Source organism: Siniperca chuatsi, linkage group LG3 (genome assembly GCF_020085105.1).
Source record: "Siniperca chuatsi isolate FFG_IHB_CAS linkage group LG3, ASM2008510v1, whole genome shotgun sequence".
NCBI lineage: Eukaryota > Metazoa > Chordata > Actinopteri > Centrarchiformes > Sinipercidae > Siniperca > Siniperca chuatsi.
This window is the reverse complement of record NC_058044.1, coordinates 3,808,160-3,830,898: the sequence shown is the minus strand read 5'-3', so window position 1 is coordinate 3,830,898 and position 22,739 is coordinate 3,808,160. Positions and strand designations below refer to the sequence as shown.

Here is a 22,739-nt window from a genome sequence, read left to right as displayed (position 1 = left end):
ATAGTGTGCAGAAAGGTTTGGATTTCAGCTTTAAACGAACTCTTTTTGTGATTGTTATTCAGAATAAAGTTTGTATTTATCAGTAATGAACAAAAATAAAATGTAAATCATTTTGCTCTGACTTTTTTCTCACAAATATTCCAATTCTCAAATATTAGTAGAGATCAGGATCATTCCTTTGGTTAAAACAGTTTATAAAGTTCTTGTGCACCGCAACCTAAAAACAGGTTCAGATACACGTCAGTCTGAGACTTTTCTAATCTGAGAAGATTTTTGAATACAGGCCCTGTCCCGTCATACCGATAATATCTCTTGCATAGAGACTGAAAGATTTCTTTCTATCCTGAGTCTTCACAGTATAATGAACATGTGTTGCTTTGGTAGAAACACGAGGTGGATGATCACAGAGGTCCTGCTGGCAGTAGCCAAAGCAACACGATCTGATCCGTGATCGGCAACATTATTAGAGGAAGAAGTCTGTTCAACTGTTAAAGTATTTGCGTTTTGACAGCAGTGAAGTGTCAATCATCTGTCATTTTGTGAGATTTACTGTGCAGTTTTCAAGAAGTGCATGGCTATAAGATAAGACAAAACAGTATTTATCCCGAGGGAAAGTGTTATATATATGTAGGTTACCGGTAAGGATCACACTTGGTGAGTTGCAATTAGTGGTATATATAGTTGCATCTGGTGAGTTTCTTATTTTTTTGCATGTTTGTCACACTTAAATGTTTCAGATCATCAAACAATTTTAAATATAACTCAAAGATAACACAAGTAAACACAAAATGCAGTTTTTAAATGAAGGTTCTTATTATTAAGAGAAAACAAAATCCAAACCTACATGGCCCTGTGTGAAAAAGTGATTGCCCCCTAAACCTAATAACTGGTTGGGCCACCCTTAGCAGCAACAACTGCAATCAAGCGTTTGCGATAACTTACAATGAGTCTTTATAGCGCTGTGGAGGAATTTTGGCCCACTCATCTTTGCAGAATTGTTGTAATTCAGCCACATTGGAGGGTTTTCGAGCATGAACTGCCTTTTTAAGGTCATGCCACAGCATCTCAATAGGATTCAGGTCAGGACTTTGACTAGGCCACTCCAAAGTCTTTATTTTGTTCTTCTTCAGCCATTCAGAGGTGGACCTGCTGGTGTGTTTTGGATCATTGTCCTGCTGCAGAACCCAAGTTCGCTTCAGCTTGAGGTCACGAACAGATGGCCAGACATTCTCCTTCAGGAGTTTTTAGTAGACAGCAGAATTCAAGGTTCCAAAGTCAGTACTTTGTTAGTTCCAAGTACTGTTTGTATATGTATGAGAAGTGACATATAGCCACGCATGTACAATATCAAATCTCAAGTACAGATAGGTGTATGTAGTTAATTTGAAATGTTCAATGAAAATGTTTATTATATGACACATTAGGTCCCATAATCTCATTTTCTGTATATATCTGTACTACGTGTTTTTTCACTCACTTGACAAAGGTCCAGAGCTGAATTTAAATTTAAATTGAAACTCACCTCACTTCAAACTGGCCTTCTAACTATAATCATCATTGTACTGTGCATCTCCCTTATATCCTTACAGTGTCACTGTTTTATCCCCCAACCTGCACGTGTCTGCCCACTTCATGTCTCCTGTTTCGTTTGGTCTATGTTGGTGTTTTGCCTTCTTTCGCTGTTTTTATCTGTATGAGTAAGTACCAGTCCATTCATTGTGTGTGTGCCATGTCAGTTAAAACTAGTTGGCATGAGAGGTTTACACACCTCAGTATTCTGCATCTTTGCATTTTTCTTTCACACTCACTCAGCAGTTTCCTGACCACAGAGTGAACAGAGAATAAACAAAAATACACTTTTTCTTCATTTACTCCGTCTAAGAATCTGTACTTTTATCCTGTTCAGTTCAGCTGCCTCATGGGTTACAGGTTAAACGCAGTCCTGTTCCTTCACTGCACCTTCAGACTGTATGACGTCCTGCCTCAGTGCACATAGAGATTAACTGCAGAGAGCAGGGGTACATCTTTTCAAAGCAGGAGAATGAATTGTGGTTTCTGATGTGCTCTGTGTTACAGTGGCACAGGGTCAGAATGACTGAGGAGAGACTTACACTTCTACTCAGATCTGTGCCTTAAAAGGATCAGCTGTGGACATACGCTGCACCTACAGATACCCATCCAGAATAAATGACCATGAGAATACAGCTGAGTACAAGTTCATGTTCATAACAAACCAACCAGGTGGGAGTTTTACTGGTTCACCTGGAGTCTCTTTGTCTGTCACAGGTAACATTTCCATCTGATGATATGTCAGTTCTCCACATGTTTAACATCTTGGAAGGATGACTGTCATTGTGTATCTATCAGCGTGTGTGGACTGTTTCCGTCTGTTGTGCTCTTCGCTGAGTCAGGTCTCCATGTGCAGGTGTTGAGCAGACCATCACTAAAGTATCCTTACTGGGGATCATTTCAGTGTCACAGCAGTTGTCTTCTGCCTGATCGTCCTTCCTACGTCTGGTACAAGAATGGACAGACGGAGGACACACGTCCTTCTTATTCACACGAGTATTGTCCTTCAGACAGCTTTCTGTGTGCTGCAAAAGGACAAGAGGATTTCCCCTCTCGCTCAGTGTGTGACTTTACTCCACAGTGTTCCTCTAACATAACTCCATCTGGTGGCGCCTTTTAGTTACTGTGCTGTACCATGACTGCATATGTGTACTGTGTGTATGTGAGTGACCTCACTTCCCCTTTCTGTATTAGCATTTCTCATTGAGCTCTACAGGAGCACTGCCCGCTCTGTGTTCCTGCAGTGAAAGATGTAGTTGTACCAGTGCTGTTTTAAAATCCTTGTATCTGTCAGGTGTCTACAATCAAACCTGCAGCAGAGTGACTTCCACTGACAGAAGCATCTGTGCCTCCAAAGACTCATCGGTGGACATTTCTTGCACGTACGAGAGTCGTGAAGAAGATGTAGAATCAAAATTCTGGTTCACCCGTGTGCTCGTGTGTGCATGTTCGTCCTCCCCCTGCACGAGACAAACAAAACGGGGACCCACTCATAAAACATCACTGTCATTTCCATAAACTATATCTAAAGAAGTTACTTCATCCTTTGCAAAACAACAGTAAGAATAGTACAAAAGAATAATGAATACCAATACTAATCATTTCAACTTGGACATTTACAGGCATTCGTCTGCTGATGCATATTAATAATGTAAAGACGAACGAAGCCAGGGTGGCGTTCAACACCTCGATGTCTGTTTAACACAACTGTACTAAACACATAGAGACAAACTGTCTTCAAAGATCACATCCTCCCTTTTTGAGTAGACATGTTTACTGTGACTAACTGACATACAGTGTTTCTCATGTATGTGATCTACCTGCTGATTTAACAGACGTGAGGAGCAGCTATGAGTTTAACAGCAGCAGCGAGTGGATTTGTTGTCTTCCTTCTCTCTGTACAAGGTACTGTACAACTGCATTTATACTGTGAGGCAGTTAGCACACTTAAAAAATTCAGAGGATTTTTTTTAGTAAATAAAAAGATCTGATGTGTGATTTTATGCAACGTGGTGCGACCCCTGCAACACCAGACATTCGCATCTCTCTTTAAACTGAAGTCTTTACAGGACGACCAACAGAGAGCTGTCTGTTTTCTACACCAGCAGCAGGTTTCTCACCCGCAAACACTGACCAAGCTGGGTGTACTGCTGCCTGGAATCAAACTTAAAACAGAGAATTTTGCCTCAGTCGGTACATTTCTTTTTGCAGAAGAAGCTAACAATAAAATGAGAGGAGTGTTACAGTAAATCGTATTCCAGATGTCCTTGAATATGTCACAGATTCACTGCCAGATGCTGCAAATTCAGATTTCTTGTTTTGAGAAGAGCAAATTTAAATTTTGGAAATGAAGTTCACAAAATCTGGATCTGAATTGTGTTTGTTTGTGTCGACGTTTGAAAGAGATACAGTTTACCTTTACCTCATTCCTGAACACAGATATAATTTCAAATGCCACCTTTAAAACAGACATGTGCATCAGCCAAAGTTTTTTTTTTTTAAACATCAGTAGCTGTGACTATTTCTCTCTCTAGAATAAGTCTGTTTGTGTTGTCTACATATCACAACAGCTGCCCACGCCTCAGTGTTCTGCATTTCTCTAGTTTCCATTCACACTGCAGCAGCCTGACCACAGGAAGGAAAGCCACCGAGCAAAGCAGACTCTTTTTTCATGTATCACACCCTTCTCATATTTAATCTTCAGCTGTTTTATCCTGTTCATTAAATGCTGTAAAATGAAAATGTTCCTTCACTGCCCCCTCTGTATGATGTCCTGCCTCAGTGCTTTCAGAGATTAACTGCAGAGATCATGTGTACATCTTCGACTGTTCCTTTGCATTATAAATCATGTAAAAGTGAATGATGTGTAGATTTCTCCATAGCTCTGTTCACTGGCATAAAGCAGAAGTAATTAGAACTTGAGTTATAGTATATACATTTTTAATACAGACGTTAGAAAGTCCCCAACAAAGAAGTAAACATATAAGAAAAACATGTGATACAACATGCATCTTAAACTCAGTTCTAATTAAGATAATAGAGTTTTTTTCCCAGGCTCCCCAGACCAAAACAAGTTGTTACTATAAGAGTATCTTTGTCTCACTGAGTTAAAGTGGGACGGCATGACAGCCAAAGTAGTTTTGGGAAATGCAGCTTCACACACTGAAGCACCTCCACTACAGATGGAAGTCTGTCTCCTGATGTTGTTATGAGTCTGACTGTAGTTTCTGATGTGCTCTGTGTTACAGTGATACAGGGTCAGAATGACTGAGGAGTGACTTACACCTCTACTCAGATCTGTGCCTTAAAAGGATCAACTGTGGAAATAAGCTGCAGCTACAGATACCCATCCACAATAAACAGCCTTGATACTACAGTTGAGAAAACATTCTGGTTTACTAAAATGAATGGAAATGAACATGTGGATCTGAGAACAGAGTCAGAGTACGCAGGTCGTGTGCAGTACAGCTGTAATGAGAAGAGCTGCACTCTGAGAATCACAGACCTGAGAGAGGGCGACTCAGCTGAGTACAAGTTCAGGTTCATAACAAACCAACCAGGTGGGAGTTTAACTGGTTCACCTGGAGTCACTTTGTCTGTCACAGGTAACATTTTCATTCATATGTTAATTATTTCCAAATAGGAAAAAATAATATAAATGTGTTGTGTGTTGACTGTTTTGTCAAAAATAACATTCTGTTCCTTCTTCACAAATCCAGATCTGCAGGTGCAGGTGAGCAGATCTCCGTCTTCTAATTGGGCAGAGCTGAAGTGTCACAGCAGATGTCGTCTACCTGATCGTGCTTCCTACGTCTGGTACAAAAATGGACAGATGATTCAGACATCAACATCTTCTTATTCAGTCTCCATTGGTTCTGCAGACAGCTATTCCTGTGCTGTGAAAGGACTGGAGGACTTCCCCTCTCCTTCAGTGTGTGAGTTTACTCCACAATCTTCCACTGACATAGCACCATCTGGTGGAGCCTTATATCTACATGTGTTTTTAATATGGAGACCCCCATTGTGACTCCTCACCAACTCTGGTTTAAAAATGGTCAAAACATTGTTTTATCTTTCAGGTGTCCGTGGTCAAACCTGCAACAGAGTGACGTACACTGACAGAAGCATCTGTGCCTCCAAAGGCTCATCAGTGGACATTTCTTGCACATACAACAGTTATAACAGTTATTATTATTATTCTGATAAATCAACATTGTGGTTCAGTCCTGAACGTAGTCATCAGTGGCAGAATCCTTCACAGCCTGAGGACCTTAGTGAAGACTCCCAGTATGCAGGTCGTGTTCAGGTCCTTGAGACAGAGAGAGGACGCTCCACTCTGAGAATCACTGACCTGAGAGAGAGCGACTCAGCTGAGTATCGCTTCAAATTCAAAACAGGGAGCTTTGAATGGAGGAGTCGTTTACCTGGTACGACTCTGACTGTCACAGGTACTGATGAACACAGACTGATGTAAATACACCAACACAGCACATCTAAAAACCCTGAACATGTTGATAATAATCAGTCATCATGGGTTTGTGTGATTACTGTTGTATAAATAAATACAGTTACTAATGCTCGCTACTACTTCTAGGAATTGTAACTGTTGTGTTGACGTGTATGTACATCAATCATCCATTTTTATAGATCCAGTGATAATAATATTGTTTTCTTGTTCTCATAACCAGCTCTGCAGGTGCAGGTGAGCAGAATAACAGTCCATCAGTCTTATACCAAGGCAGAGCTGAAGTGTCACAGCAGCTGCAGTCCAGCTGGTCGTCTTTCCTACGTCTGGTTCAAGAACGGAGAGAAAATCACAAGGGAGGAGACATCTTCTTATAAAGGCTCGTTTTATCCCGGAGACAACATCTCCTGTGCTGTAAAAGGACATGAGGACTTCCCCTCTCCGTCAGTGTGTGAGTTTACTCCACTGTGTCAGGACAAAAAACATGCATACACACTGACATTACATACAATTACAATTTCAGACGTAACCTCACTGGAGTCTTCTAGATCTTAATGTAGACGCAGCAGTATTATTTATAGAAACAAAGAGCTAAACTGCTGTTGTACCAGTAGAAGAGTCATCGTAAGAAAAGCAATATTCAGATACATGTTGTGATATAACATTTTGAAATTCTTTCCTATCATGTGAATGTTGTTGTGATTCAGGAATATTAGATGTATAAAATATGTTGCCACATTTAATGTTTTGGTAGTTATAATGTTTCTGTTATTGAGATGCTCCATTACTTCTGTTGATGATGTCATGGCCAATAGCTCTCAGCTGGAGTTAACTGAACAGTTTTTGTCTGAGACAGGACGGATATTGTTAGCCTGTGACTTTTCATTTTCCACAGTAAAACTTTATACTGGAGTTACCAGTTTCTGAAGATTTATTCCTGACAGACTCGACAGACAGACGCTCTTTATCTTAGTAGTGGTAAATCTGAAAAACATAACTGCTGCTACAACCACAGAGGCTGGACAAAATGCTATGAAACGGGGAACATTTGCAAACTTTTACAACAAAACTAAAACATCTGGACACAAACAAGACTGAAGATTTACTTTCAGTCTTGTAAAGATAGCAAGTATGTAGTTGATGATGCAACAGCTGTGAGCATAAAGAGATATAAGGAGGGAGTGTGTTAACAAGTGCAGAGGTTTGTTTTCCAAATTAAATTGAAGGTTTGCAAGTCTTTATGTTGAATCAACAACTATAACTTAACTGAGAGAGCTGTCAGGACTGACAGACTCAACCAACAGGACCTGAACACAACCAGCATATATAGAGGAGAATGTGTAGAGCTGTTGAAAATTACAGGTGATTAAAGGCTTGTTATTGGCTGTCAGTTTCCACTAGCAGGAGTCTAACCTGGGACAGCTCCAGGATCAGCACTCTGGACAGCCGCTGCGACGAATACTAGAGATAATCAAAAAGAAAGAAAGAGAAATACATTTTAATCGTCCATGTAACCCTTTCACCACAGGCTCGTGACATGAGGAACACTCCATGTGGAACTCAATAAAGTATTAAACCCCTTTAAACTCCAATACTTGGTAAAATGGTGAAAGAGACATCTCTCTGTATAAGAACCTGTCTAGGGTAAACTGTGACTCTCACTCTCTTTAATATCTAATGAGAGGCTAAGGGAATAATCCTGCTTTTAATAACACAATAAAATGTTCCTACAGAAATACATGAATTAACCTCTTCAGTTATACAGCACGTGATGAGAAACAACAGCACAAACACAATATCTCAGTTTCGACTTTGTTTTAACTGAATGCAGAAATCCCACATATCAAAATACAGAAAAACCCAATATGAGAGCTAACCTAGCTAACTCGCTTCACAGTAAAACACACACTTTGTCGGCAGTAAGCAGACCCAAACTCACACTCGTATGAGCGAGTTAACCAGCCAACAGCTCACAGTGCAACATAAATTTAAAAAGTACACAATAAACACTAATTATATGGTCTATGTCTACTCTCACAAGTGTTCAACTGTCTTTTTTCTCCAACTCCCTCTTCCTTCTGGCGTGATTACCCAGAGGTCAACAGGAAATCAAACTCTTCCAGGTCATTCATTCTCTAAAGTAAACAAGAATTATTATTAAGCTTGTTTAGGTTCTGAACAAGCCTTGAAACACCTTGAAAATATATATATATATATTAACTGTAAATTACTAAATCAGTGAGTAAAATATGAATAGTTGAATAATAAATCCTGTTACAGATGCACAAAACATTTCAATAAATCTAATGTAGCCTGCATTAACATCAGCTGAATAGGAGTTATGCATCTTTTCAATAATTGGCAATAATCCACAGGTTTAAAGGTGAGAGAAATACAAACAACTGTTGTAAATCAGGTTATTACATCTATAATAGTGTATTCTAAAGGTTCAGTGTGTAAGATTTAGGGGGCTCTATTTGCAGAATATGGCAGAAATCGAATATAATATTCATAAGTATGTTTTCATTAATGTATAATGAAATTAAGAATCATTATGTTTTCATTACCTTAGAATAAGTCCTTTATATCTACAGAGGGAGCGGGTCCTCCTCCACGGAGTCTGCCATGAGGCGAGCGGTATTCAAATGGTTGAAAACTACAATTTCACCGCTAGATGCCACTAAATCCTGCACACTGACCCTATAAGTAACGCATGTTCATATCTCCTCCAGATGCTCCAAAGACCTCCTCTGTGTCAGCGAGTCCCTCTGGTGAGATAGTGGAGAACAGTTCAGTGACTCTGACCTGCAGCAGTGATGCTAACCCAGCAGCTAAATACACCTGGTACAAGAAGAATGGAAACCTCAAACCTTTCATTAATGAAGCAGAGCTTGTCTTCAGGTCCATCCAGTCCTCTGACTCTGGAGAGTATTACTGCACAGCTGAGAACGAGCTGGGGAGGAGGACATCTGAACACATCTTTATTAATGTGAGATGTGAGTGAAACAGCGTAAATCTGTCCAGTCTTTGCAGGAGAACATTTTAGACTGATCATGCCTACTGTCTTCAGCTCTGCGTGCTTCACATTCACAGTCTGCTGTAATTCACTGAGCAGCTCCAGGAGATTTTAGGAGTTTTATGCAGTTTTGGGACTCAGATTCAAACCGTCACACATCTGTTTGTCAGACCTCCTTTAAAGACTAAAATGTTGCTACACACACCTATTCACAGTTTATGATTTAAATATCATATGTGCTACTGTAGTAACACACCCTTAACCTAGAATAATCCCTGTTAACACTTCTCCTCCAGATGCTCCAAAGACCTCCTCTGTGTCAGCGAGTCCCTCTGGTGAGATAGTGGAGAACAGTTCAGTGACTCTGACCTGCAGCAGTGATGCTAACCCAGCAGCTAAATACACCTGGTACAAGAAGAATGGAAACCTCAGACCTCTCATTAATGAAGCAGAGCTTGTCTTCAGGTCCATCCAGTCCTCTGACTCTGGAGAGTATTACTGCACAGCTGAGAACGAGCTGGGGAGGAGGACATCTGAACACATCTCTATTAATGTGAGATGTGAGTGAAACAGCGTATTTCAAATAATAAACAGCGTAAATCTGTCCAGTCTTTGCAGGAGAAGATTTTACTGATCATGCCGACTGTCTTCAGCTCTGCGTGCTTCACATTCACAGTCTGCTGTAATTCACTGAGCAGCTCCAGGAGATTTTAAGAGTTTCATGCAGTTTTGGGACTCAGATTCAAACCGTCACACATCCGTTTGTCAGACCTCCTTTAAAGTCTAAAATGCTGGTACACACAGTTATTCACAGTTTATGATTTAAATATCATATGTGCTACTGTAGTAACACACCCTTAACCTAGAATAATCCCTGTTAACACTTTTCCTCCAGATGCTCCAAAGACCTCCTCTGTGTCAGCGAGTCCCTCTGGTGAAATCATGGAGGGCAGTTCAGTGACTCTGACCTGCAGCAGTGATGCTAACCCAGCAGCTACTTACACCTGGTACAAGGAGAACCAAACACCACCTCAGGGACTACAAGGCATTTACCGTTTCACCTCCATCAGCTCAGAGGACAGAGGGAGCTACTACTGCAAGTCTGAGAATCACTATGGACAGATCAACTCTTCATCTCTATTTATAGATGTGCAGTGTAAGTGCAACACATTAGAAAATTTATATTTACTACTAATCAGACAATGGATTTAAAAATGTCTTTGGGCCTTTTTTCCTGAAACTGGGCAAAAGCTTAAACCCAAACTCCAATCCTGGCACAGTGCTGCCAACGTGGAAGAGAGGCTGAATACATTATTAGTAGGAGGAACACCGAATCAGCAGGTGGAGTTGGAGGAAGCCTCAGTAACATCCAATCATATGAGTTCCTCTCATCCTCTTTTCAGATGAATTTAGGTTTCAGGAAAATTGTGTGTAACTTGGCCTGTCGGTCAGATGTGAAATTGGATATAAGCCGAAAAATGGAAAACTCGCTGTAATAATCCCCTCGACACAATGGAAAAAATACTGTGATTCTTTAGAGGAAATATTTTTATTTTATTATTATTTTATTTTATTCTTTGCTTACATTTTAAATGCCCTGACAGCTCTGATTTAGGATTCATTCTGACAGTGGACACTATACAGTACTTCAAATGATTTCAGTGTGAAGTTTGAAATGTGTGTGTTTAATATCTTAGCAATTGTGTGTGTGTGTGTGTGTGTGTGTGTAGAGAAGTCAGTCACCTAACAGCCCGAGCTTGACACTGTGTTGAAAGATGTAATGTCACCGGTGCCATGCCAACCACATGGATATTGCATGCAGCTCCTCTCTAAGTAAAGCCATGAAAGTTACAATGTCCCAGCGGCACTTTGCTTCACAAACTGTGGAGAAATAATGCTTTGTCCACAATGTGAGAAGAACATTTTTGTGATTCCTGTGGGAGGCCACTTCTTCACAGAAAAGGGCCACAAAGAGGACACCTGTGGAAAAGTTTCATGTGCAGGTCTATTAGTGGTTATTACAGCCTGCTAGCTAGCTCTGTAGAGGCGACAACAGCCTGTCTCATGAAGCAGGATTTCTAAAGCAGGTGGATAACAGAGTAACAACTGGGGCATCAGAATAATTAATCAAAATAATTGTATTGCTCCTCCTAGCTCGTGGCAGTCCGTGCCTAAAAACAGGCCTGTAAAGAAAGATTCATAAGTTGTCTCTCTTTTGTCCTCCAGATGCTCCAAAGACCTCCTCTGTGTCAGTGAGTCCCTCTGGTGAGATAGTGGAGAACAGTTCAGTGACTCTGACCTGCAGCAGTGATGCTAACCCAGCAGCTACTTACACCTGGTACAAGGAGAACCAAACACCACCTCAGGGACTACAAGGCATTTACCGTTTCACCTCCATCAGCTCAGAGGACAGCGGGAGCTACTACTGCAAGTCTGAGAATGAGTATGGCCAGATCAACTCCACATCTGTACACATAGATGTCCAGTGTAAGTGCAACACATCAGACAGTTTTACCTGTTATCCAGCGGCAGGTTGTATTTTTGTGATCCCTCTGATGTCCACTGTCTGCTGAGAAAGGTCAAATGTTTTCTCGGGGCGAAACCGACGTTTCAATCCAATATTCCCACAAACTGCAGGTTCCAACGAAGGAGAAGAGTAGAGCAGAGTGGCACAATCTGAGAAAATATTGGATTCAAATCTGTCCAGGCAGAAAGCAGACATCTGAGAGATTAAGAAAATACTTCTGAAGACACAAGCTGCTGCTGGGTAACGAGTAAAAGATAAACGTTTTGACTTATCTGCTAAGATTTGCATAGAACACCAACCAAATCACGGAGTAACACAGGAAGTGCTGAGGTCACAAATAGGGCCTCGGAGGGATACGTCCTGATAGTATGTAGGTTTCTGGCCGAGACACAACACTGGCAGTAAACCTACACACAGCTACCAGGACAAAGATACCCACTCAGTCTAACTGAGACTACTGAGACCTCATGTTAGCTGCGGCTGAACTTTAGACAGCATTTTGCACAGAATGAGAACAGTAGATTTAACCCTCATTTCTTACAGTGTAGTCGTGCTGAAACAGGATCGCTGCATGGCCAGTGTGGAGAGGAGGACTGACTGCAGTGACCAATGACTCTTTCAACGGGCATATGGCAACTAAAGTATTACATTAAGATAAACTCAACAATGAACCTATGGTCGGCCTGTTGAATGACAACGTTTTGTGACTTGCTGTGTTTCTGGTTTAGATATGTGTCCTTTTATATTTTCATTGTTACAAAGCTTACAGCTTTAATGAGTTAGGAGTCATTCGCCATGCAAATGCCTCTCTTGTCCATTCTGATATAGTAAAACATGTTAATATTGTATTTTCACTAATTGCCATAGATACAAATTAGTCACTACAGCTTCACCCCCCTAACATGTTGAGAACAGCTTATCAGGTGGAGCATTAGTAGATTGGGCATCAGATAAATTATGACATCTCCTGTTTATATGTTGTTAATGTTTCTCGTTGGTGCCCCTCCCAGTAGGTGGCAGTCGAACCGACAACACTGTTTGTCTAAAAACATTTTCTCCACCAGATGCTCCAAAGCTTCCCTCTGTGTCAGCGAGTCCCTCTGGTCAGATAGTGGAGGGCAGTTCAGTGAATCTGACCTGTAGCAGTGATGCTAACCCAGCAGCTAATTATACCTGGTACAAGGAGAACGAAGACTCACCAAAAGCCTCAGGACAGATCTTCACCATCACTGACGTCAGACCTGAACACAGTGGGAATTATTACTGTGAAGCCCAGAACAGCAGAGGAAGTACTAACTCCAGCTTACATCTGACTGTTGTGGCAGGTCAGTTATATCATTTGCCTACACACACCTGTTAACTGCAGAGTTTACATCCACCTGACAAGGTGCCACCACACCACAACATTTAGGGGTCCTCACACATCTTTGAGCTGACCTTGGGTTACAGTAGCTCACCTTACCTTAGTTTGGATTATTTTTACACTGTGAGACCTTTGACAAAACCAACCTTCCTCTCAAAAAACACACTTAAATGAATTATTTGTGTCCAATTATCAGTCACTGTTGGACGCAAGAATTCCAGTAACTTTCCATTGTTTGTGCTTGATCACTGTTTTCCAGGTTCATGGAAATTTCCAGTTGCTCTATCAGTCACTGGTATTTGCCTGGTCTTCATACTTCTCTCTGTCTTGCTATGGATTAGGTGAGCACTTCAGTTTCTCTGTGATTTAATTTACTAAGTCTGTCTTAAAACAATACTCATGTGTACATTGAAAGCTCCTGTGAGTTTAACTGCAGCAGCGAGTCTTCCTTCTCTCTGTGTCAGGTACTGTATATCTACAGTTACATTCACTGCATTCAAAGAGTGGGATTCTTAAAAGTAGGCTGAAGGAACATGTGGAAATAAGTCGATCAGAGGTGTGTGAAAGGCAAACTTCCCAGAAACTTTACAAACATTGTTTTTTGTACAATTGTGGAAACTCCCCAGACTTGTGTATATATATATATAGTTTTTGTGTCAACTGTAATGGATATTAGAGAGATCTTATTGGCCAATATCTTTTGCATGAAGCTGCGGTGTGCAGCTGTGTGCTGAGAATAGCACTGTTTTACATGCTGTTTAATTTGAACTGAGAATATTGTGTTTCTATCTGGTTTTATTCATGACTGTCATCACATACACAATCGCATACATACACCCTGCTAGTTCCTTTTGTATTAATAATAATAATTAATAATGTAATTTTATTTTATATTTCTATCACAGCTGCCTTTCAGTGCAAGTGATGCAGGACAAAATCTCCTTCCACATTGAAAGACTAAGTGTGGAAGACTTGATTTGTCTAACTCAGAAGTTTATTAGCTTCAGCTGTTTTGCACAGAATGAGGATTTTAGATTTTGTCCTCCATCGCTTACAATGAAACTACTTTAGGGAGGGATTTATTTGTGGCCAGTTTGGACAAGAGGAGCAATTAAAGCGACCAATAACTCTCTCAATGTACATATGGGCATTTGAGCATTGTATTAATGTATGCTTGAAAAACAATGTGTCATGTATTTAGTCTTTTGCGTCTTTATTTATTCTCCTGTCAGAAGAGAGAGGTCCTCGCAACAACAACCGGAGGCTGGCGAGAGACCAGACAACGGAGCACAGGTACAAACAAAAGCATGCTGTTCAGACTGCAGAGTCACCGCCCGTCTGAAAACTCATCTCATAGGTGCATCGTGTCCTTCTTTGACTACTTTCTTTATCCAAATGAATCACATCGTCCTCTCTCTATCATCTAGTAGCATCCTTTTCTATTTACACCTGATAAACTCATGGCCAAACTTAAGATAATGCACAGCTTTAAGTAAGATTTTATAAATGAACAAGATTTAGTTTCTGATTAGCTCTTAAGCAGGAGGATAAATCAGACTCCCACCAGGTTTACCTGAAAGCTTAAAGGATAGGTTCCCATATGAACATTGAAACAGGTTTAGCTTTCTATGATTATTCCTCATGTTCATACTGGGCATTAAAAAATCCATTTCTAATGTGCTTTCAATGTTGGGATGGGGACAAAATCCACAGTTCTCATTCTGTGTGAAAATGTATTCTTTGGAAGATGTCCACTTGATTTATCTAACTTGGACGGCTAACGCCTCATATTAGCTTCAGATAAACCTCTGAACACGTTTTGGCACAATATGAGGACTGTGGATTTTGTCCCCATCACTTACATTGAAAGTGCATCAGAATGGAATTTTAATGCTCAGTATAAACAGCTGGAATAACTGCAGAAAGCAAAACCTGTTTCAGTGTACATACAGGCACCTGACTCTTGTTTTAAGACTCAAGTTCCCGCATTGTGTCACATCTATCCAATCATACTTCTGACACAGGGTTCAGTGGTTAAATTGAAGAACATGCATTTCTATTCCATGTATGTAAGTGGTACCATCTTGTAAATAATGGGGCATGAAGTAAAATATGAATACTATCACCACCTGCTGGTGAGCAGTAGGTATTGCAACACAAAAACAGACCTCAGATTCACACAGTTCTTTGGTTTAGCTAATTAGGCTGAACACTCTCCACCTTTTAGCCTGCAGATATTTTACTGAATGGTCATTTCATGCTACAGTTCAGTAAAAGTTTTATTTATTTCCCTAAATTACAATTGAGGTCTGTTTGTCTTGTAAGCAATACATGGAAAATGTAAAGTACTCTTGTCTATGTGGCCAGCAGACAGATGAAGTTCAGTATGGGAGCGTACAATTCTCTAGGAACCAGGCAGACGCTCTCTACTCCAACTTCAGCCCGGCTCAGCCTCACAGAAACGAGGAAGAGGGTGTTGTATACGCAACTACCAACTTCAACAGTGACCCAGGGTGAGCAGCTCTTCACACAGGAGAAGCTTTGTTACTGTTTAATTTAAATTAAAATACACAACGAGTTTGAAACTGTCAGTGTCTGAGTATTAAATCCCACACTTCTTGCTGTTGCATGTGTCTGTTTTATTTTAAACTGTTTGGAATTAATGTTTCTTGTTCAGCATTTTACCATTTTTCTTTTAATTTTATTGATTCCTTCACAGAACAAGACGTCAAGCAGCTATGGAGGATTTATCTGCAGTGTATAGCAGAGTTAACAAAAGCCACAGAGTGTGACGACAACATGGATCTGTGGTCTGTATGTGTGCATGGACATGTTCCTTTTCTCAGCAGGTGGTCCCATTGAGATTTTAATACATTCATCAGGACAGACTTGACCAAGAATGCAGCATCAAGGCAACAATATTTCATTTCTCATTTATATTAATGAAGGTAGATTAAATATTAGACACTTCTCTAAAACGGTTTTAAACAAAAACTGAACATTCAAACCTTCATGAAGGTAGAATTTATTACAGGACTGTTGTATTAGACTGCATTAGTTTTAGCCAGGTGTACCTAATAATGAACTTCCATCTGACTGTATTATCAGCACATTGCTTTTTACTGTTTTATTGATCACAACTGGTTATAATGTGAGTCTGTCATATCTATTGTCAATATTCATATGCTCATTTTCTGAATTTGTATTTTTATTGCATTGTCATCACAGCTCATTAACTGTCTATATTGCTGTTTGTATTTATCTGCTTTGAAAGCTGTGTGTTTACATTTCTCATGTTTGCTTTGTATTACTTCGTCTTGCATGGAAAATAGTAAGTAAGACACAAGGGGAAACCTTTTCTTTCTCTCACTCCTTATTTGGCCTGATGAGTGAGTGTTTGGTAACACTCATTTTAAAATGTAACTGGATATATATTTTTCTGCTGCATTTTAAGCCTTTGATATTGAGTCTGTATTCCAGTCACATCTTTTTGTTGTTGAAGCATCTGAAATGAAAAGCACTCGACCATTTTGGGGCATGAGTTAACTTTGAAATCAATAGTTCTTGAGGTAAAATAAATTTGGAATGCAAAGTCAAATTAGTTTCTGGTGTGTTTTTTTTTAATCTTCACAGCTATTGCTGCCATAGTTAGCCACATCTCTCCTCCTATCCTTGTGTACTCTAGTGTTGCTCTCCCCTCCCTGTGTTCCTTGTCAGTCCTCTGTTCGTCGCTTGTGTGTGTGTGTGTGTGTGTGTGTGTGTGTGTGTGTGTGTGTGTGTGTACGGGCCTGGGCGGGGCGCTCTGGTTTTCCCTCCTGCTGCGGATGACCGGCACGCCTGACATTCATCACCCAATCAACTCCCACAGTATCTACCTGGCTCTACCATGCAACCGGCGCCAGATCGCCTCAGTACACCAAGTTACTCCCTGCCGGTGATCGCAGCCGCCTTGTCCTCTCCGATCGCTGCAAACTGCTTTAGCTGTTCTGCCTGCCACGCTGCACGAGCCATCTCCAGAACCCACTCTCACCGTCTCTGCCCCTGAGCCCAGCCAGTTCTCCACGGACCGTGTTGGCAAACCTCACTACCGGCTCCAGAGGACTACGCCTGACTCGCCCGCTCTGGAAGAGCGTTCATCGACCAGTGATTGTTTACCGTGTTACAATAAAGACTGTTAAAACTACTATCCAGCTCGTCACCTCGCTGTGTTCTGCCTTTGGGTCCTTAGATGTGCACTACAACAATTGCAACCGCTGTTTGGTCAGTTTAAAGACAGGGCGTAGATATGACGTTACCAAAATGGTAAGATATTCACTTGTTTTATTGATTTCAAGAAAGCCTTCGACTCTATTTGGCATGAAGGGCTCTATTACAGACTTCTACATTGTGGTACATGTATGATCTGGTTAAATCAATGTATTTGGAAAATAGGTGTGCTGTTAAAATTGGAGACAAACAAACTGAATTCTTCACCCCGAGAAGAGGTGTTCGTCAGGGCTGCAATTTCAGTCCGACTTTATTTAATGTGTATATAAATGAACTTGCTGTACAGTTGGATCAATGTGCTGCTCCTGGCCTCTCCCTCCTAGAGGTGAAGTCTCTGTTTTACACTGATGACCTTGTTCTACTGTCTCCTACTGAACAAGGACTACAGCAACAGCTGGACATAGTACTGTCAGAACTGGGCCCTGGCAGTAAATATGAAGAAGTCTAATGTCGTGATTTTTCTCCAGATGTCAGGAGAACAAATACCAGTTTACCATAAATAATCATATCATTGAACACAGTATGAGTTATACTGACCTTGGTATAACCATGACAGCATCAGGGAGTTTCAACATGGCAGTGAATGCACTAAAAGAAACATGAAGAGCTCTAAATGCAATTAAGAGAAAAATTTGGTATTTCCAAATTCAAATTCAAATTTGGCTTAAAATATTTGATAGTGTCATCCAGCCCATTGCGCTGTCTGGTAGTGAAATATGGGGTCCACTCAGTCATCATAGCTACACCCGTTGGGACAAACATCCAACAGAATCTTTACATGCAGAATTCTGCAGATACATTTTACACGTACACAGAAAAACACCAACAAATGCATGTAGAGCAGAATTAGGCAGATACCCACTGATAATTAACATTCAGAAGAGAGCACTCACGTGTTTTAAATCACCTTAGATCCAGCCCCCTAGACACCCTCCATTCCAAAGCCCTCCAAACCCAAGACCTGAGCCCAGAAAAAAGTCCCCTATATCAGTTGGTGCTGAGGCTAACTGCCCCCTCTCAGACACACTCTGACCAGTCTCACAACAACACTGCTTTCCAAACACCAATCAGAGTAAACCAAATTATAACGCAATGTAAAGAAACCTATCTGGAACATTGGAAAGAAGAAACTAAAAGCCAAAGTAGATCAGAATGTTATCTGGCCCTAAAAAGAGATTATGAATCAGCAAAATATCTCTCTGCTGTCAGAGACAGAAAGCAGAGACAGATCCTAACCAAGTACAGGCTCAGTGACCACAAGCTGGCAATCAAAAAAGGAAGACACAAACAATCCTGGCAACCAAAAGAAAACAGAATATGTGGTCACTGTTCGACAGGTGAGGTTGAGACAGAGATGCACTTCCTCCTACAATGTAAAACATTCAATGAAATAAGGAACATTTACTTTAACAAGTTCAACTCTGTAATCTCAGATTTCAAAGAGCTAAATGAGCTCTAAAAATTAAAAACACTCCTAGGAGAAGGAGACAGTGCAGATCCTGCTGCCCAATATGTATCAACATGCCAAAACCTGAGGTACAGTGAATGACCTACACACACACACACACACACACATCCTTGTACTTCTATCTTTGTGAGGACCATCATTAACATTATGCATTCCCTAGCCCCTTACGCCAACCTTAACCATCACAGCTAAATCCCTAACCCTTACCCTCACCCTAACCATAACCTAATTCTACCCTAACCCTTAAAACCAAGTCTTAACCTTCCAACAGCCCTATAAAGTTGTGAGGACCAGCCAAAATGTCCTCCCTTTCCAAAAATGTCTTCACTCTGTAGGTAACAAATGTGTTTCAGTCCTCACTATGTAGCAAGTACAAGTACAACACACACACACACACACACACACACACATTCATTGAAAAAAAATGTTGCAGTGTTTAAATAGTTTTCACTTATTTGTATTTTTAAAGTTTTGTAAGTCCACATTGTTTTATTATTATTATTATTATTATCATCTTATCTTACTTTGGCATATCTGTATATATTTTAATAGCACATTTCTTCTGTTTATGGATATGTTTTTATTTCACTGTTGCTTTGGCAATGTTAACATCTGTTTCCCATGCCAATAAAGCCCAATCAATTGAATATAAATTGATTTCACAACCACTACAACTAAAAGAAAAACTGTCACAAGGTTATTTTAATTCAGCTTCTATCATTTTCAAAGAGTTTGGCATTTGCCCCCTTCTCAAGCGATGTGATTAAGTTCCAGTAATTCAGTTTTAATTTTAGCTTGGTTAAATGTCTACACCGTTGTCTCATGAATTAGTTTCATGTTCCAAATCAGATCCAAAAGCAAATTGTTTAATTACATCGTGGTTATGAAAGTATTAGCCTTACTAATATTATCTAAGCATAAAGAAAATTAAACATTTAACGTTAAGTTGGCACTTTGGCTGAGGAGCTCAACTTATGTTGTAATCATCTGCAAAATGGTAATGTTAGTAACGCTAAGTGAGTAGTCCCAGAGCTGCACCTCAGCCTAAAAAGAGGTTCAGATATATGTCACTCTGAGAATTTTAGGCCAGTTGGGACTATTTTCTACTTTGAGAAGCTTCATAAACCAGGCCCTGTCATGTCATAACAATAATATATTTTCCTTTTATCTTCACTGTATAATGAAAATGTATTGCTTTGGTAGAAACACAAAGTGTATGATTATAGAGTTCTTGATGGCAGTAGCCAAAGCAACACAATCTCTCTGTCTCTCTGTCTCTAAAATGCACATTTACTTTTTTATGTGATCAGCAACTTTATTAGAGGAAGAAAACGTGTCTGTTAAAGTACAATGTGTAATTCCTGGCCTTATTCTCCAAACAAATAGGGGGCAGCATTGTGCAAGAATTGCAGCGATGACACTGCTCAAGATTGTGAACAGTTACACACACGTAATAAGCCTTGCAATGTCCTCAAAAATGTATAGCCAACTTTCCAAACTTCCAATCTTGCCTCATCTCATGACAGTAATGCCAAGTGGTTACAATATGGCGAACCGATCGACATTTTTTCAGTCAGTCTACCACTGGGTCCATACAATCTCAGTTTACAGTAATCGATTATAACTACTAACTAACAGCAGGGAAAGAATACGCAAAATTCGACTAAACTACTGAAAGTCTGAGAGCAAATAACACTGCTATCTTATCATCATCAAGTGCGGCGTTGGCTTATAGTTTACGTTATAGCTTTCTTAGCGCATCTCTCTACTCGCCAAGAGCTGTCTCCAGCGGTGGAAAGCCACACCAATAATTACTCTTGTTTTGCTTCTTTTTATATCCCTTCTTTTCTTTGTCATCTTTGTGTTTCTGTGACACTAACCAGGGGCTGTACTTTCAACTTCTTCATCTTCTCATGTTGGACTGAGGGCAGACTGGACGCTACAGTGACTCACTATTGCCTCTTGAGGTACAAGTAGTATTACAACATAGGACGGGCTGGGGCTAGCACGTTAGCATTCTAATTTCAGTAGATATCGCTGTAACACAATACAGAGACATATTTGACATGACATCAGAACTGTTATTCTTCACATTCTGTTGATAAGGTTAGTTTATTTTTGAATGTTTTAAACTAAAGTTCTGGCCAAATCTTTCACAGTGCACCTTTAAACTGTTGAGTATTTGCGTTTGGCCACAGTGAACAAATTCTTCTCAAAACAGTACAAAGTGCTTCATAGAGAGAGAAATAAAATACCACAGTGAATAATACATAAAAAAACAATAAAATAAACAGACAGCTCAGGTAAGATCAGGGTATGCTTTCCGATAAAAATGCATTTTGAGAAGAGACTTAAAAGAAGACACTGACTCAGACAACCTAATTTCATCGGGCAAGTTGTTCCAGAGCCTCAAGGCCCTGATGGTAAAACCTCTGTCCCCCTTAGTTTTCATCCTGGACTCAGGAACAGACAGAAGACCCCTGCCCAAAGATCTCAAACTACGTGAAGGTTCATAAGGGATTAGAAGGTCTTAAATATAGTCTGGGGCCAGGCCATGAAGAGCCCTTAAAAGTAATCAAAAAGATCTTAAAATCAATCCTAAAACAAACTGGGAGCCAATGTAAAGAGGCTAAAATAGGTGTGATGTGATCGTACCTCTCGGCCTAGCAGCTGAGTTCTGTATAGTCTGCAGTTGTGTCAAAGTTTTTTGATTAAGACAAGTGAACAGACTGTTACTATAATCAAGGTGTGAGGAGATAAAAGCATGCACAACAGTTTCTGCATCACTAAGATTTAAAATAGATCATATTTTTACAATATTTCTGAGGTGATAAAAACATGATTGGACAAGCTTAGTGATATGTTGCTTAAAACATAAATTGCTATCACACAGGACACCAAGATTTCTTGCAACAGGCTTGATATGTTGTGACAGGTAGCCAGTAGATGGCAGTATTTGTTTAGTGATATGTTGGGGCCCAATAACAAGGATTTCTGTTTTATTTGAGTTGAGCTGAAGAAAATGTATTGACATCCAGTTTTTTTGTCAGACAGGCAGTCCTGCAGAGAACTCAGCATACTAAGGTCAGTGGACTTGACAGGGAGGTACAACTGTTTGTCATCTGCATAACAATGAAAAGAAATACCATGTCTGCGGAAGACATCACCCAAGGGGACCATATATAAGGAGAACAGTATTTGGTCCCAGAATTGAACCTTGAGGCACACCGTACTTGATATGTGAAAAGGATGACATGAAGTTGTTAATGGCGACACAGAACTTCCTATTGGACAGCAAAATATCAGGTCAGTTGTATTTTTATGTCATATGTATGTCATTTACCTGCTGATGTGACTTAAAGTTTCTGAAGCCACAGCAGAGAGGAGAGGACCAACCATGGGTATTAAAGTAGCAGCAGCTGGATTTGCTGTCTTCTTTGTCTGTGTATCGGGTACTGTATATTTACATTTGTGATATTTCACTGATGCTGTAGCTGATTATTATAGTAATCAGCAACTATAATTTAGAATGAACACAAAATCAGACCAAGCTTCTACATGAGCTTGCTGTTCAAAGATTGTAACAAATATATATTAAACTCTACGTTAATGCAAAGCTTATTTCTGTTTTAAAAACAAAATTCTTTGATGTTCATCCCTCAGTAGTTGTAAAATATAGAAGATTCAGTCAGTGATAGTGTTTTATTGATCAAGGTGTGAAGATATCAGTTGATCTCATCTTGTGAGATTAACGTATAGTTTTCAAGAAGTGCGTAGTAATCTCACCTTCAGTATATATTTTCACTGCACATTTTTTTGCTCATGTGACAAAGGTTCAGGGCTTAATTTAAATGACGTCTCTGTACACAGTTTACAATTTACACAACTGAACCACCCGAGCAAACCAAAGTCATTAAAGTTTTCGTCATCAGCATAATTAAATCACAGTTTGTTCATATGTCCAAAACATGAAACAACCCCACCAGTCCATTCATTATGTCTTAATATAATAGTTGAAAGTACTCTGCATGCGAGGTTTACACACCTCAGTATTCTGCATTTCTC

At 40.0% G+C, this 22,739-nt stretch overlaps 2 protein-coding genes across 2 annotated transcripts in view; both read left to right on the top strand.

Annotated features, from left to right (window-relative positions):
* The first annotated feature begins 4,972 nt into the window (after positions 1 to 4,972).
* Positions 4,973 to 16,590, top strand: LOC122874029 (sialoadhesin-like). Its single transcript, XM_044191512.1, has 13 exons — positions 4,973 to 5,174; positions 5,289 to 5,504; positions 5,649 to 6,017; positions 6,258 to 6,485; positions 8,767 to 9,030; positions 9,347 to 9,610; positions 9,946 to 10,206; positions 11,277 to 11,537; positions 12,642 to 12,902; positions 13,200 to 13,281; positions 14,173 to 14,233; positions 15,311 to 15,453; positions 15,660 to 16,590. The coding sequence occupies exons 1-13, from the start codon at positions 4,973 to 4,975 to the stop codon at positions 15,730 to 15,732; spliced, it is 2,685 nt and encodes an 894-aa protein (XP_044047447.1). The 3' UTR covers positions 15,733 to 16,590.
* A 5,314-nt stretch (positions 16,591 to 21,904) lies between these two features.
* LOC122873607 (B-cell receptor CD22-like) overlaps positions 21,905 to 22,739 on the top strand; it is a 37,524-nt gene continuing 36,689 nt past the window's right edge. The window contains exon 1 of the mRNA XM_044190535.1: positions 21,905 to 21,980. Within this exon, the coding sequence (XP_044046470.1) occupies positions 21,929 to 21,980 (52 nt within the window). The 5' untranslated portion in view covers positions 21,905 to 21,928. The remainder of the gene's footprint in view (positions 21,981 to 22,739) is intronic.